General features: G+C 36.6%; 1 protein-coding gene across 1 annotated transcript in view; it reads right to left on the bottom strand.

The window, feature by feature from the left end:
* The window catches only part of DSG1 (desmoglein 1), a 40,205-nt gene extending 25,572 nt beyond the window's left edge, over window positions 1-14,633 (bottom strand). Inside the window, exons 1-5 of the mRNA XM_027127669.1 lie at window positions 14,427-14,633; window positions 4,960-4,995; window positions 4,564-4,695; window positions 3,255-3,410; window positions 1,518-1,662 (exon numbers count right to left, since the gene is read on the bottom strand). Of these exons, the coding sequence (XP_026983470.1) occupies window positions 1,518-1,662; window positions 3,255-3,410; window positions 4,564-4,695; window positions 4,960-4,995; window positions 14,427-14,474 (517 nt within the window). The 5' untranslated portion in view covers window positions 14,475-14,633. The remainder of the gene's footprint in view (window positions 1-1,517; window positions 1,663-3,254; window positions 3,411-4,563; window positions 4,696-4,959; window positions 4,996-14,426) is intronic.
* Window positions 14,634-14,991: the final 358 nt, after the last annotated feature.

Raw genomic sequence — 14,991 nt, 5'->3', positions numbered from 1 at the left:
TTGCGGTACGCGGGCCTCTCACTGTTGTGGCCTCTCCCGTTGCGGAGAACAGGCTCCGGATGCACAGGCTCCGGATGCACAGGCTCAGCGGCCATGGCTCACGGGCCCAGCCACTCCACGGCATGTGGGATCTTCCCGGACTGGGGCACAAACCCTTGTCCCCTGCATCGGCAGGCGGACTCTCAACCACTGCGCCACCAGGGAAGCCCTGGAAGATTTTTAATCACAGTTTCAATTTCAGTGCTTGTGATTGGACTGTTCATATTTTCTATTTCTTCCTGGTTCAGTCTCGGAAGGTTGTGCTTTTCTAAAGATTTGTCCATTTCTTCCAGGTTGTCCGTTTTATTGGCCTATAGTTGCTTGTAGTAATCTCTCATGATCCTTTGTATTTCTGCAGTGTCAGTTGTTACTTCTCCCTTTTCATTTCTAATTCTGATGATTTGAGTCTTCTCCCTTTTTTTCTTGAGGAGTCTGGCTAATGGTTTATCATTCTTGTAGCAGCATTTTTTAAAGTTTAAACTGTAGGTATAGTATTTTAACGAATAGAATTAAAATGTAAGAATTATTTGAACTTACAAGAAGTTATACCACTTAACAGTTAAAAGTAACTATGGTATGTTGAAGTTTTGAATTCAAATGAGACATTATCTCTGCTGTTTTTTTAAATATATCTAGGACAATCTTCAATGGTACACTAAGCAGTTAATATACTATCCCACCCAAGTGACTGAATATTTGGCAGTTAAAATATTTCCTTTTACAGTAATCCATAAGGAAGCAATTGCACGTTTAGAATTTTAAAGCCCTTGTGTAAATACTGGTTCTAGTTTCTAGATTTTCTGGTGCCCCTGTACTATCATTCCTTGAGATGGTCAGCTTTAAATATATTGTACATGGAGGACCAAAGAGGATTAGGTTTGTAATACATTTCCAATACATACTATCAGTGACTTGAGTAAAAACAAACAAAACCCATATTTATTAAATCATATATAAGAAGGGGCAACAATGCTTGTTTTGCATTTATTTGTTGTCAAAGAAAAGCTCTTTAAGATTATGGCTACCAAATAGCTAGTCTGGAAGTGATTTCTATGAGTGACTTTAGAGTCGTTAAAATTAAAAAAAAAAAAAAAGGCAGTATAAATAGAAATGGATGAGATTCCCCTTCAAAGTAGTCAGGTTGGGAGGCTAAATTCTCCCAGTGCCTCTGTCACCATTGTGCAAAGTACTTTTGGATTTTTTCCTTAGGAATCTACTACAGAGCTGGTGTGTGAGAAAATGCTTCCTATTACTTTAGAGTTGCTCCTTGTGTATGACAGTTGGAGCTGCTTCCACAGTTGAGGGTAAAGCCATTATGGAGATTTCCTCATGCCTTCCTGTTCTACATGCTTTTCCAACCTTATCTTTTACATTCATGATGTAGTACCTTGACAGAGTTTAGCCTCTAGTTGTCTGGCTGTTAAGAATGATCTGGAAGCTAAAATAGTCTTGTTTACTTAATAAAGTAGACTACTTACTGGCATTAGAATTTTCTTCTATTTGTCCTAGAAACGTAGACATAGAAAATACCGGAGGGTTGTCATTTATATCCAAAACCCTGACTCTGAGCTCGAGAACTCTCTCTAAATCTTGACCCAGTGAATCCACAGCCCGACAATAGATCTAGGAGAGAAAAGAGGAATAATTACATGGTGCAACACGTATTTATTAAGTTCTTGCTTTCTCTGAGCATTATGCTAGGCATTGTGGGAAACTAAAAGAACAGTAAGACATATTATTTCCTACTTGAAGGTAGATACAAGTAGTACTTATAATCAATAAGGGGAGGCAAACACTAACTCAAAATCCCATTTGAGAAAAGGTAACATGATAAGTTACACGAAGGAAGAACAAAATTACTGTGACTTCATAGGAGGATGTAATGATTGAGAGATCTTCCAAGAAAATTTCAACAGGTGGAGCAGGGAATTGGCAGGGTGTTTCAAGCAAAGGGATTTACGTGAGGAAGGAAACAGAATGGTGAAAACTCGTTGTTGGAATTAGGAATAGGGGTTATGGGACTTGAGAATGTGACAAAGGAGAGTCACACGGGGGCTTCAGAGAAATATAGCATTCATGGGATAGGTGTGGCTATGTGGGTGTTTATGTTATTATTTGGTGTATGTAAGTGTAATGTATACTATTTTGCCTATGTGATATACTTCATATAAAATGCATTGTGCATCAGGAAAAGCTAATAGGCTGGCATGTTGATTTAGAGTTTTCAGGGAAACATTGTGGGAGACAAGGCAGGAGTACAGACTTGGAACAGAAGACTAAGGAATTAAAGTAGTTTGAGGCATACGGAAAAGCAGTATGAGTGAAAGCCTGCAAGCATAGATTACTATTTGGAGGCATTTTGGAAAATTATGGGGTTTGAATAGAAGAGGTTACAAGATCAAAGAAAGTTTTAAAAATGTCTTTAGTTTTATTTTTCAAGTATTAACAAGTGTTGACCCTAATGATAGATGGAAATGGATTAGCAGCCAATGGAGCAAGCAGAAGAAAGATGAAAAAACAAAGTTAAGGTTCTTGGACAGGTAATTATGGGAAAATAGCTTTTGGGATAAGCAGCTGAGAGAAAGAAGAAAATCGATCCCATTTTTGGATTTAATTCAGAACATTTCTGAACTGGAGGAGAGAGAATTAATTGTGGGAGTTTGTGATGAAGGGCCTCAGACTTTTTAATGAAGTTGGTCACATGTCAGCTTCATAAAGTGGAAATGAGGCGGAGGGTTTGAAGTTTTGTCACAGCAACTGTAAAGAATAGAGTGAGATTCGTTAAGGGTGAATTAAAGTATCTCCAAGGCACATCCTGAGTTCAAGTTCACATTGAGCAATGTGATTTTATCATAAAGTATGTTCACTCAGGAAAGACTCCATCAGGAGCTCCAGAATCATCATTTGGCACTGGAGTTAGGAACCGATATTCTCAACTGAATTAAAGTAAAAGAAGTTAGGTGCTTGCCATTCCAAACAAACACTTTAGCTTGACACCGGGGACTGACCAGAGGTTAGCATTTTTGCTAAGGCAGTTAAGCAAACACTCCTTTCTCTCTTAATCTTTTGTTTCTTTTGGGTCATAAGATGCTCATGAAATAAGGGACAACCAAAAATGCCTAATATTGAGACTCTTGAAATCAAATCAAGTATGATCTGAGCTTAAGATAGTCCAAAAATAATATAGGCCTGAACATACATATTCACCCACTTACGATGAAAAAAGGGGTGACCTCTCGATCAACTATGGATGTTATATTAATTTCACCAGTTTTTTGATTAATAACAAAGATTCCGTAAGGTGGTTGATCAATTCCTACTCCGGAGATGTGGTATGTAACTTGCTGGTTTGCAGCACAATCTGAGTGAATCTGCAGAAAGAGCACAGGTGAAAACATACATTACAGGGAGCAAATCAAGAGTGCTATGTCAAGAGTGCAATTCTCAACTATCTTGAGAATTGTTGAATGTGAGTATCCGTTATCTTTTGAGAAATGCTGGAAATAGAGAATTATTTTCCTAGATAAGAGGAATAATAACAGCTTTATATTTTCAATGGTAAATGACAACGTAATAAAAGAAATTCAATTTCTGTTTCTATCAAATTAGAAAAAAGTAAAATATCACCCTAATAAATCTAAATCTATGCAGTCATCTTTCATGCATTCATTCATTCAACATTTACAATGGATCGTATTATTTTTAGTCTCTGTGCTAACGTTGAGGCTAGAGTAGAGAGCTCCTTGCAGTCTTAAGGAGTTTACCAATATTATTACATAACTTTGATTTTTTGATTAAAAAAATTTTTAATGTAAAGTTTTAGAAGAAAGTTTAAAGTAGATTTATGTAGGCGACAAGAGTTATCTGACTGTGTAGAAGATTTTAATTTTGAAAATGACGAGGATGTGAAACCAGGGCTCTCTTGGAAATAAAAAATTGTATGACTGTAAGCAATCTTATGGGGAAATCTCTGTGTAAATTTGTGTATATATGTTTGTATGTGTGAATCTGTGTGTGGGGATATGTTTCCGTGTATGTGTGTGCGCACATGCGTGTGAGCACGTGTGTGCAAAAGGAAGAAAAGGGAAAATAAAAGGAAAAGAGCATATGAAACAGGGTACATTGTGAATGTCCATAACAAAGCCAAAAGTAGGAATTCAATTCTAAGAAATTAGGAGGCAGAAGTAGCACACATTGAAATAGTTCCTGTGAATGTGCTGAGCATTAAATTCATTGTATAAATCACTATATTTTTTTCATCTAGAGTTTGGGGTGACATATGATCATGTATATTAATTTCACCAGTGTGGTGAGTCAATGTTTAACTGTTTACCCGAGTGCCTAAATTTCTTAATTTATACTTTTAATGGCTTCAATTTTCATAATCTGAATGGCTATAGTTTTGTTCTGTATCATAATTTCTCAGTGAGATGTGTTCATAAAATATTTAAAAGATAGGTTCTTTTGAAAATTTAACTCCATCCATTCTGATTTTCGATTTTATGCTTTGGGGTTGATACTTACTTTGGCGATTGGGTTCCTCTTTGAGTTATCCTCACCTTCACGGCAGGCTGCAGCGAACTTGATCCACTCACGTTTTTGCCTCCTGATGGAACGCCACTTGATGGTGCCATTTTTACTGTTATAATCTCTGACCTTGGGTGGGCAGGATAAAGTAATAGTATCTATTAACTTTTATTCATAATTCATATTCCACTGGAGCTTTTGGAGGATGGGGTAATTATAATGTCAGAAAGAGAGGATGTTTCATTGGGAAAATTGGTAATTTTGATAATCTATTAATTTTAGCATCACATTAACTTTACTTATAAGGATGAATTGTCTTTGGAAAATATGTTGCTTCTCCCAAACCATTTTTCTTATTTTTAATTTGGAAAAAATTAATTTGCTATATGTTACCTGGATTTGAAATTCACTGTTAACTTCCAGCACCACCTATAAAAAATAAGATAACCATAATTAATTTTTAACTGAATGCTTTGTAATTCATGCTATCTCACTGCTTAAAAAAAATTAAGCAATAGTCTTGTGAGTCATTAGCAGGTGAATCTAGTTTTATCTCTCAAGTTCTGATGACTATGCTAAGGATTCCTTTATGTTTGGTTTTTACCTTTCAATTTTACTCTTCTTTTCATTACTTTTATTGTTAACCTCTTTTTCATTCTTAGCCTATGCAGATACTTGTAATCATATGAGCTAGGACATTTGAAGCTAGAACCCAGGGAGAATGAGAGTTGGGAACTCAGGACCTCTTAGTAAATCTTGTGCCTGAAGAGCTGGAGATACTCGGATGCTATTTAGTGATTCAACAGCATGTTATGATACTAAAATATTTGATGATAGTTTTGGGATCTGACTAGCCAAGGATGGAAACAGAAAACAAAATTTGGAGTAAAGAAAGGATATAAAGGAGAAAATATCAGGAAAGCTTTGGAATATTTGCTTTTTCACTGTCCAATTCTAGATGGAAGATTTTCTAGTATTCTTGAAAATCTTAAGGTGATAAATCTTTAATTTGCTTTGAAATATGAGAATAAAAAGTTCTAAAATAAAAACAATTTTCTTTATGTAAAAATGAGTTCATATTTGATATTTTATTGTTGGCACTAAACAAAACAGATGATATAAATGCATCCTTCCATAGCAATGAAAATAAATTACAAGACTGTAGGGACAAATTGCTGTATAAGCAACTTTCATTAGTCTTTTCTCCTGCATTAAACAATTTCCCGGTCAAACAAGTGAGCTAGTCAAACAGAGCTCTGCCTAGTTTCAACTCTGGCCTTGATCTTTACATATGATTTCTAGTGAAAATCATACATATAATTTAAATTATTTTTCTCTAGAAACAAAGGCATTTCTAAAAACACACACACTTATATATTAAGTCTAATATATCAATATGCTTAGGACATTGTAAAATATCTATCTAAAAATTAGGTGTGGATTTGAAGGGTTTGTCTATATTTATTAAATTTAATTTAGAATCATTAAAGATAGTGTAAATTCTTAGCTTTTATTTTTCCCTAAATAAGAAGTTTTGAACTTTATCTGTTTTTTTTTTCAGAATTGCTAATTATGAAAACTGTTATCACAGTTAGATTTTATCTGGACTGCTGATAAAAGAAATTATAGTTTGCATTTTAAAAAATACGAATAATAGTAATTTCAAAATATAGTAAATTACTTTTTACAGTTAGTTTCAATTTCACCATTAAAGAAAAATAAAATTTTAGTCTCCAAGTACATATTTTTAAAAATTGCCATAATTGATAATTCAGGAAAATATGTGTTTATGGTTAATATGAGTGTGTAAAGAGATAATGTTTTTATTATAGGAATCATACACTCCTGGTATCTATTTAATGTTAATCATTACCATTAATCACCATTACAGTTCACTGAATGATAACTAAGTACTAGGCAATGTGTTTAGAGAAATCCGTGCATTCAATCTTCATTAGTACATGTGGTCAATACTATAATTGTCTCCATTTTACAGATGAAGAAATTGAGGTTTGGATATTAATTTAGGGCTAAATACAATCCAGAACAATTCAGCCTAAATTTATTCTTGAGGTGTGGGTTTTACAATAAAGTATAAGAGCCTATTCCAAGTAAATTACTAAGTAAAATATACTACAAAGAATTGACATTATTACAACTTTGAGAATTCAAAATAATTCTGATTTTAATCTAATCTCATAATATCCTTGTGAATTAGGAAGGCTTATATAAAATAATAACAACAACAATAATAGTAATACTATGGGGTAGGGGAGGGGGTAGAAAAATAAATGGCCCAAATCATCCAAGTTACTTTGGACAAGTAACTGAAATGTTATTGTAGAGTCCTTCTTGGGCACAGAATTGAAGTGATGTTAATGCAAATGTGTATTTGTTGCTCCTCTGAACTCTTGAACACTTTTTGCTCTTGTTTGTAGGAGTGGGACGACTGGGGTGTGGGTGTATCTAATTTGTCTGTTTGGAAGCCATTTCTTCATAGCTACAGAGTTGTGTATGCATCTGTTACCTGTCTTGTACTTCCGTTACCACACTGAAGTGTCAGTGCCTGCTGTTTGTTTTGGAGAACTATGCCAGATGACTAAGAAACCTTGCAACTTTATGGAGCTGGGTCATTCTTTTTCCCATGAGTAGCAACTTAGGCAGAAGACCAAACAGGTTTCACCACAGTATCAGGCTCTCAACTGGATTAGTAATTAAAAAACTGCCGAGTCTGCTTAAAAATGTGTTTTGTTGACATAACTTTATTGTGATTTGCTCTGAGTCCAGAAAAAACTCTGAAACAAAGTCACTCTTGGACTTTCAAAGGCAAAACCATGAGATAAAAGGAGGACTTGGTAGAGTCAGAAAACTCTCAGTGTACTTCCTCGATTCTCTGAGCTTGTTTTCTCATTTGTGAAATGGTGGGGGTAGACTAAATTATATACAGTTACCTTTTCAATTCTGACATCAAATCCCTGTGTGCAGTAGGAAAATATGGAAGTTTTTTGATCACAGTAAAGGCATGATAAAATTGTGGGTTTAAAAGATTACTCTGCCAACAATTGGTGGGAGTGGTGGGAAGAGTCAGTGATTACAGGCCACCAGCAGCTGAGTGTTTTGCATGAAATCAGGCCAGAGATGAGAAGCTGAACAGGAGCAGTGGCCATGGGAACAGACAGGGCAAGATCAAGGGGGAGATACTGCATGGTTGAAATTGACAGGGCTTGAGAACCAATGGGATGTGGGAGTCAAGAGAGGGAAGAATCTCAGGTGGTGGCAGTTTTAAATGGGCAGATCAGGAGCAAGGCCATAGCAGAATTTAGCTGGTTAGAACACATCAAGTTTGAGATGCTAGAGAAAGGCCTGGGCAAAGATGCTTAGCAGTTTGAAATATGACTTGGCACCATGAACAATGGTGGTCCAAGACTGATATATGGAGGAATATCTTCGCAGGTAGGTTAGTTGAAATCATGGGAGAATTTGAAATCCCTCAAGAATACAGCAAAGAAACAGCCTGTGGGTGAGAATGAAACTAGGGGATTCCCTACATTTATATAACTGGGAACAATGACAAGAAATGAGAAACAAAAAGAGAAAAAAGAAGAAGTGGCTGAAAAAAAATAGGAAGAAAATATCATTGGATATCAAGGATGTCAAAGGAAGGGAAAAGTGAAAGACAGATGGGTGTGAACTGTATCAGATATGAAATAGTTGAGCAGAGTGAATCCTGAGGAAATCTGAGATTTTCTGTGACCTTGAACTAGATGCTTTCAGTTGGATGGAACAGGCCCTTTCTGACTGAAAGAAACTGGGGAATAAGATGGAGGGGAAAAGGACATAAACCATTTTATTTTCTTTTGCCTGTGCTGCGAGGCATGTGAGATCTTAGTTCCCTGACTAGGGATCGAACCCGTGCCCCCTGCAGTGGAATCATGGAGTCCTAGCCACTGGACAGTCAGGGAATTCCCGAGGGCATAAAGATAGTCACTTTTCTAAGAAGTTTGGTGATTAAAAAAAACCCAACAAAAATATGTGATGGTAGAATTAGACGTAGTGTCCAAGGAAATATTTTGGGAGAGGGAGATGGGTTTTTGAAGGACGAGAAAGAGGAGAGAAAGAAATTTTCATTTGAAAGCGGAGAGGTTCAGAATGAAAGTCCTTGGAGATGTCATGATGGGGAGAATGGGAGGGAATAGGCAGAAAGAAAGGACTTTGAAGACAGAGAGTAGGGAAGAGAGGAGGATGGAGATGAAAATCACTTGATTGGAGAGAGAAATTGAAGGACACTATCCTGAATGATCTAGACCTTGTCCCTAGAACAAAGATAAGGTTATTTGGGGGCAATTAGGGGACTAGTTTCAATTCTGAAATGAGTTGGGAATTTGTTCTGTGGAGACTGTAACAGAGAATCACTTAGAGATGAAGACAGCGTTGTCAAGCTGAGTACATCTCAACTCTCTTGACCTCTGCCTATGGGTGTTGCGGTGAGTCGCTTAGCCATTCGGTGCCTCAGTTTCCTCAACTGTATATGAGACTAAAGCCCTTTCCAATTAAGACATTCTAAGAAAGCAGTGCATAATTCACTTACAGCGCATCCTCAATGAGTCCTCCCTGAATCATTATTTTAGGAGCCAATCCACGTACTTTTTTAAAAAGCCACAAGACACAAAATTGCATGCTAATTTCAATGACTCTCTAATTATACTCATTTTTAGTTATTTCTTTTGATATTGAGGTTTACATTTCTTTGCATATAATAAAAATGGTCTTTAAAGTAGTAAGTGATTTTTATAAGGAAAACCTCTTGCATTTAATAATTGTAAGGTAGTCTTCCACAGTCTCTTGACAGTTTTTTAAGCATCAAATTCTGATGTGTTTAACTGTTATATACATCACAAGGATGAACCTGAGATAAAGTTAAAATATAATAATTTGCTTCTTTTAAAAAAAACCTCCTGTTTTGTCTTTCCTTTGTATTACTTGGACAATAGCTATCAGTCTGGAGTTGACAGCACCTTGATAGCTCATTCCTCATATTTGTTTATTGGTTTATTTATTTATTTGACAAATACGTATCAAATGTATATCCATACTTGGGTGTGGACCCAAGACTGGATTAAGACTTTCAAAGGGCTTAAGCCCTAAAACTATTATGGTAAGCCTTAGATTAAATGTAAATGTAATAGTGCATCGTAAAAATACATGTTAGGGAAATTCAGCGTGATTATTTTCATGTTTAATGCCCTGATGATTTTTTGGAGTGTGTGGGGGGAGAAAAAGATAAACTAGCCCCAAATTCCCTTTTGATGCCTCTACTTTGTGAATTAGACATCTACTGAGCAACCTTGCACTGGTGCAAGGCACTGTGAAGGATACAAATGTGAATCAGAACAGAACCTGCCCTCCAATAACTTACAGTCAAGTCGTTTTATGAGCAGCAGGCAGCCATTAATTTCTGAAGATGTGGTTTTTCATTAGACAAGGTTGTGCCCTGTGCTCATAGACCAACTGAGAGTACGGATGAGCAGCCAGTGGCATTTAAACCACTTTGACTTGCCTAAGTCCATTAAAGGACCTTGCATGCCAAGCATAGCCAGCAAGGGTGACATGACCCAGTGTTCTGTAAGGGTGTTCCCTCACTGAGGGAAGCCTAGTGAGTCTAACTGCAGTAGTGAGCATGCATCCTGCTTCTGTGTTAGGCAATGCCTGTTAGGACACAGGGAACCTCAGCAACAGTGTCCTTGAAGAATGTGTAGTGGAGAAAAGAGTTATCAGAAATTAAGTGCTCTGGGTATAGACAGAGTGTTATTTTTCTAGATTCATGAGCCTTGTTAAGTAGGTAAATCTTGTCCTTTAGGGGCCATGCCTTCAGATTTATCCAGTTAGCATTTCCTAGTTCTTTAGGTTTTTTATTACCTAAATCAGACACAGCAAAATGTTTTACTCTGTGGCAACTCAAACCAATTAAATGATGACAAATTTGTACTCCCTATTTTCATAAAAGTGAAAGAACATGGTGATCCTAAATCTGCTGTGAAATTCCAAAGCTTTTAAGAGCATCATCATTTTGCTTAAATACAATTTATAAACTTAACAGGTGAACTGAAATGCTGCTTCCATTTTCTATAAAATATTTTACTTGGGGCTTCCCTGGCGGTGCAGTGGTTGAGAATCTGCCTGCCAATGCAGGGGACACAGGTTCGAGCCCTGGTCTGGGAAGATCCCACATGCCGTGGAGCAACTGGGCCCGTGAGCCACAACTACTGAGCCTGCGCGTCTGGAGCCTGTGCTCCGCAACTAGAGAGGCTGCAATAGTGAGAGGCCCGCGCACCGCGATGAAGAGTGGCCCCCGCTCGCCGCAACTAGAGAAAGCCCTCGCACAGAAACGAAGACCCAACACAGCCAAAAATAAATAAATAAATGAATAAAATTAAAAAAAATATTGTACTGAAGTTCTAATGTCTATAATATGTATCACTGTAATATGCGCACAAGAAAGCATAAAGAATCCTCTCTTTTGCTTCTCTCCTGTTTGGTCTGTACTAGTTTGTTAGTCCTTCTCTTGCTTTAGGCATCAATGAACACAATTATGGAAATTTAAGATGACTAGTTCACATTAAGTTGATGAATTATGTGATAAAGTATATATTACATTCTGTGTATTTTAGCCCTGGTCCTGAGAAATACTCTAAAAACACCTGCTTTATCCTTAATAATTTCAGCTAAGTTCAAATTGTGGAGTTAGCTTATCAGGTGGTCAGAAGGGTTTTTTTTTAAAGGAATTATTAACCATGGAAAGAAGAGAAGCTAGGCTGGTATGATGAACTGAAAAACTGATCAATCCTGGTAATAGATAAAGATAGGTTTATTTGTTCTTTGAGTGTAAGCTGCAGAAGTTGGCTTTTATAGAAAAAGACACCTTGAGATTTGTATTGATTTGAGGTGACTGATGGGACCAGGTAAAGTCACAAGTAAGTTTTAGAAATCAATAGAACTATAAAAATTCTACTGGTTCTACTTTGCTTTCCCACAGTCACCATGCCATATCTTATACCACTGTTACAGCCATTCACAGAGATTTCTTATATTTGATGCAAAGGTAACATTGTTTTCTGGTCTAGAATTCATTCAAACCACCCATCAGCCCCCTGCCAGCCACACACACTAATCTCATGGAAACGATAAAGAAAGAAAAATAAATGTAGCATCAACATCATTTATTTGGCTTGCAGTGTTATAACAGCTGCAAACTATTGTCTGTCCAGCCAACTTGTCTAAATAATGGAATAGTCCTGTGACAATCTTGGTCTCTATAAGAGCAGGTTCTTCAGCTTTATTCTGCCTGATCTAACCCATTAATTTGAACAAGGTCTAAAACTTAAAGGTACATTGAGCAGACTACACAACATACTTGTAAATACATGGTTGCCCAGCTCTCAGTGGGTTTGCATTAAAGATACTACCAGCTTAAATGTCTTAAAGGTCTTCAAAATTGTCCAAATATGCTCCCTAATGTAGATTTTCACTTACCAACTTTGAGCAGAGAAGAATATAAAGACTTTAGATAGATTTCGTTCTTTTTTTTTTAATTGGTAAAAGCAAACATTCAGAATAAGGCAAGCAGAAAAGTAAGAGGAAGAGTTTGCTATAGTGATGGTTAATTTTCAGAAAAAAAGTATTTTAAAGCAAAAATATATTGGATAGCTCCAAAGGACATTTATCCAAATCATCTGGTAAAATAAGTAGTAAAAATTAATTGTGATTTTCTAAATCTCAGAAAGTGAAATGTTTTACAAAAAATGTTACGATAACATGAAATGAAACATCTCAATTCTTTATAAGTTCTTTGAGAAATAATTTTCGTAAGGTGTATGAGAAACTTATGATTGATTCCAAAGCAAAATACGGCAACAAACAAACCTACATATAAACAAACAAAAACTATCCAGACTCAGAAACTAAAGTACAGGGCTTCCCTGGTGGTGCAGTGGTTAAGAATCCGCCTGCCAATGCAGGGGACACGGGTTCGAGCCCTGGCCCGGGAAGATCCCACATGCTGCAGAGCAACTAAGCCCTGTGCACTACAACTACTAAGCCTGCGCTCTAAGAGTCCGCGAGCCACAGCTACTGAAGCCCACATGCCTAGAGTCCGTGCTCCACAGCAGGAGAAGCCACCGCAATGAGAAGCCCACAAGCGGCAAGGAAGAGTAGCCCCTGCTCGCCGCAACTAAAGAAAGCCCACGTGCAGCAACAAAGACCCAATGCAGCCAAAAATAAATAAATAATTTTTTAAAAAAGAAAGAAAATAAAGTACAAATGCCCAGAAATCTCTCTACAAAGAAAGTTCAATGAGGATACATGATTCTGATAAAATGATATATTGTACTGAAGAACGACTAGTTACAATTGGCTGTTTAAAGGAATTTTATAGGATGTAATTAGTTAGAAATAATCATAAAAATAGTAAAAGAAGGCATCTTATAGATTCAATGAAAGTATATAAGCATCTGAATAAACTTTAATCAACTGACGCTGTAATAGGCCTTAATTGGATCAAGTTTATATGAAATTAAAAATAAAAGTATTTTATTATTGCATAATTAAAAAGCACTCCTATGTTCAAATGATGTACTCTGTGGTGCTCATTAATCCCTGCTGTGTCCCAAATTATGATATCGTCTCATCCTCAGGATCACGTCCATGGAATAAGGCTAATGTTTGAAGGGCAGTTTGGAACTACAGCTACAGCTTACTGATGCTCATTTATAACTAAATTCACTGGCTATGGCCTCTCAATTAAAAGTGAATTCAAGTTAACCAGCATATGTTGAATCAAAGATCTAACTTGTTATTATAGAAACCCAACAATCCAGTTCAAAAATTAAACAAGTAGAGACACATATGCACCACAGCACTACATCTTGCCAAAATGTAGGACAATTTACCTGACACTCATCTCTTTGGATTATATTAACCTTATTGTGATAAAGACTACGATTTTCAATTTTTCAACATAAGTGAAATTGAGGCAACACACTGGTGTTTCCCTTAGAATTATCTCTAAAGAGAAGACTAGTAACATGTAGGGGGGCAATGATAAAGCATTCTGTTACATTTCTCTGATCATAAAATGTACAACTTTTATGTCACAGTCATTACTGACCTTCCAGTAGTAAGAACCAGTATCATAATAATTATACTTACTCCTTTATTATAGCCATTCCTTCACCTACTATGTCATTTATAAATCTCCTGTACTGCCATTCTTTTTGAAATTAAAAAATGTTGTTTTAAATGAAGTTATAGTTTATCACTGTGGGGCTTCTGATATTAGTGATATGGACCCCCAACCACATATGGAACCGTTGAGATTGTTTGGATGGTGAAGCCAGTCACAAACAGCTATGATTTTAATTTGTATGGATCCTAATTTTATGTTTTAAAATTTAGAGTGAATCTACTAGCAAAGATACCAAAAGTATGGGAAAATGTCTAGGTTAAACATCAAGATACACCTGTGAGATTGGTTTTCAAAGCCTACCTGCAAAAGAGAATTTGAACAACAAAATGCTATTAAGTAGTGATATGACTTTCCCAAATTCAGTGTTTTCCTGGCATGACTTAGCAATGACTTCGATGTCAGAGATGTGATATGATGAGTTAACACTAATGCGTTAATATGATCTTGAGTCTTCAATTAAGGAGAGAAACACTATTTAAAAATCTAGTTCATAAAATCACCTTATCATTAACATAAACCTTTAACGGGTTTAGGTTGGAAGTAACATAAAAAAACATTTAAAGTCCTCACTTGTTTACAGTGAAATGATGATGGAAAGTTTTTAACAGGATCCACTTACCAGGAAAATGAACAGCACTGCAGCTGTTCTGAAGAAGGGCCAGTTCATTGCTGCTGGGTTCTCTTACATCCAAGACCAAGGGAGTTTTGTTTGTTCTTCTCTGTTCTTTTTCCTCCCCCCACTCAGCTGGTGTCTGCTTAAAATAATTTCTCAGTAGATGTTCTTATGTGCAGGCTTTGAGGTGTTTCTTTCTTCTCTGGGAGCAGGTCTGAATGTGCGTATAACCTGTCTAGATCCCCACCCTAAAAACTTGGGCTGGTCTCATTGCAGCGCTTAACAAGATCATCATTGCTCTCGGGTAAAAGCTTGGGGACACACCCTCTTCTAGCTGAAAGGCAGCTCTTTGTGAGGCATGGAAGATTCATTCCTTTATTGAAGGTTTCCAGTGGTAGGCATTTAAAATGATCAGAAGTGTGGAGAGTTGTACAACTGATAGGGGCTTTTCACCCTATGCTTTATTTACAGGTTGTTTAGCTTCTTCCCATGCTAAAAAGGCAAGTGGAGTCTGGAAGTTTATATTATTCAAAGAGGATTATCTGGCCCATGCTCCTTGCCAGATCTTCAG

The sequence above is a fragment of the Aethalodelphis obliquidens genome, unplaced genomic scaffold, assembly GCF_003676395.1.
Source record: "Aethalodelphis obliquidens isolate GAN/ISIS:26980383/991018 unplaced genomic scaffold, ASM367639v1 scaffold32, whole genome shotgun sequence".
In the NCBI taxonomy this organism is placed as follows: domain Eukaryota; kingdom Metazoa; phylum Chordata; class Mammalia; order Artiodactyla; family Delphinidae; genus Aethalodelphis; species Aethalodelphis obliquidens.
This window is presented reverse-complemented; position numbering and strand designations above follow the sequence as displayed.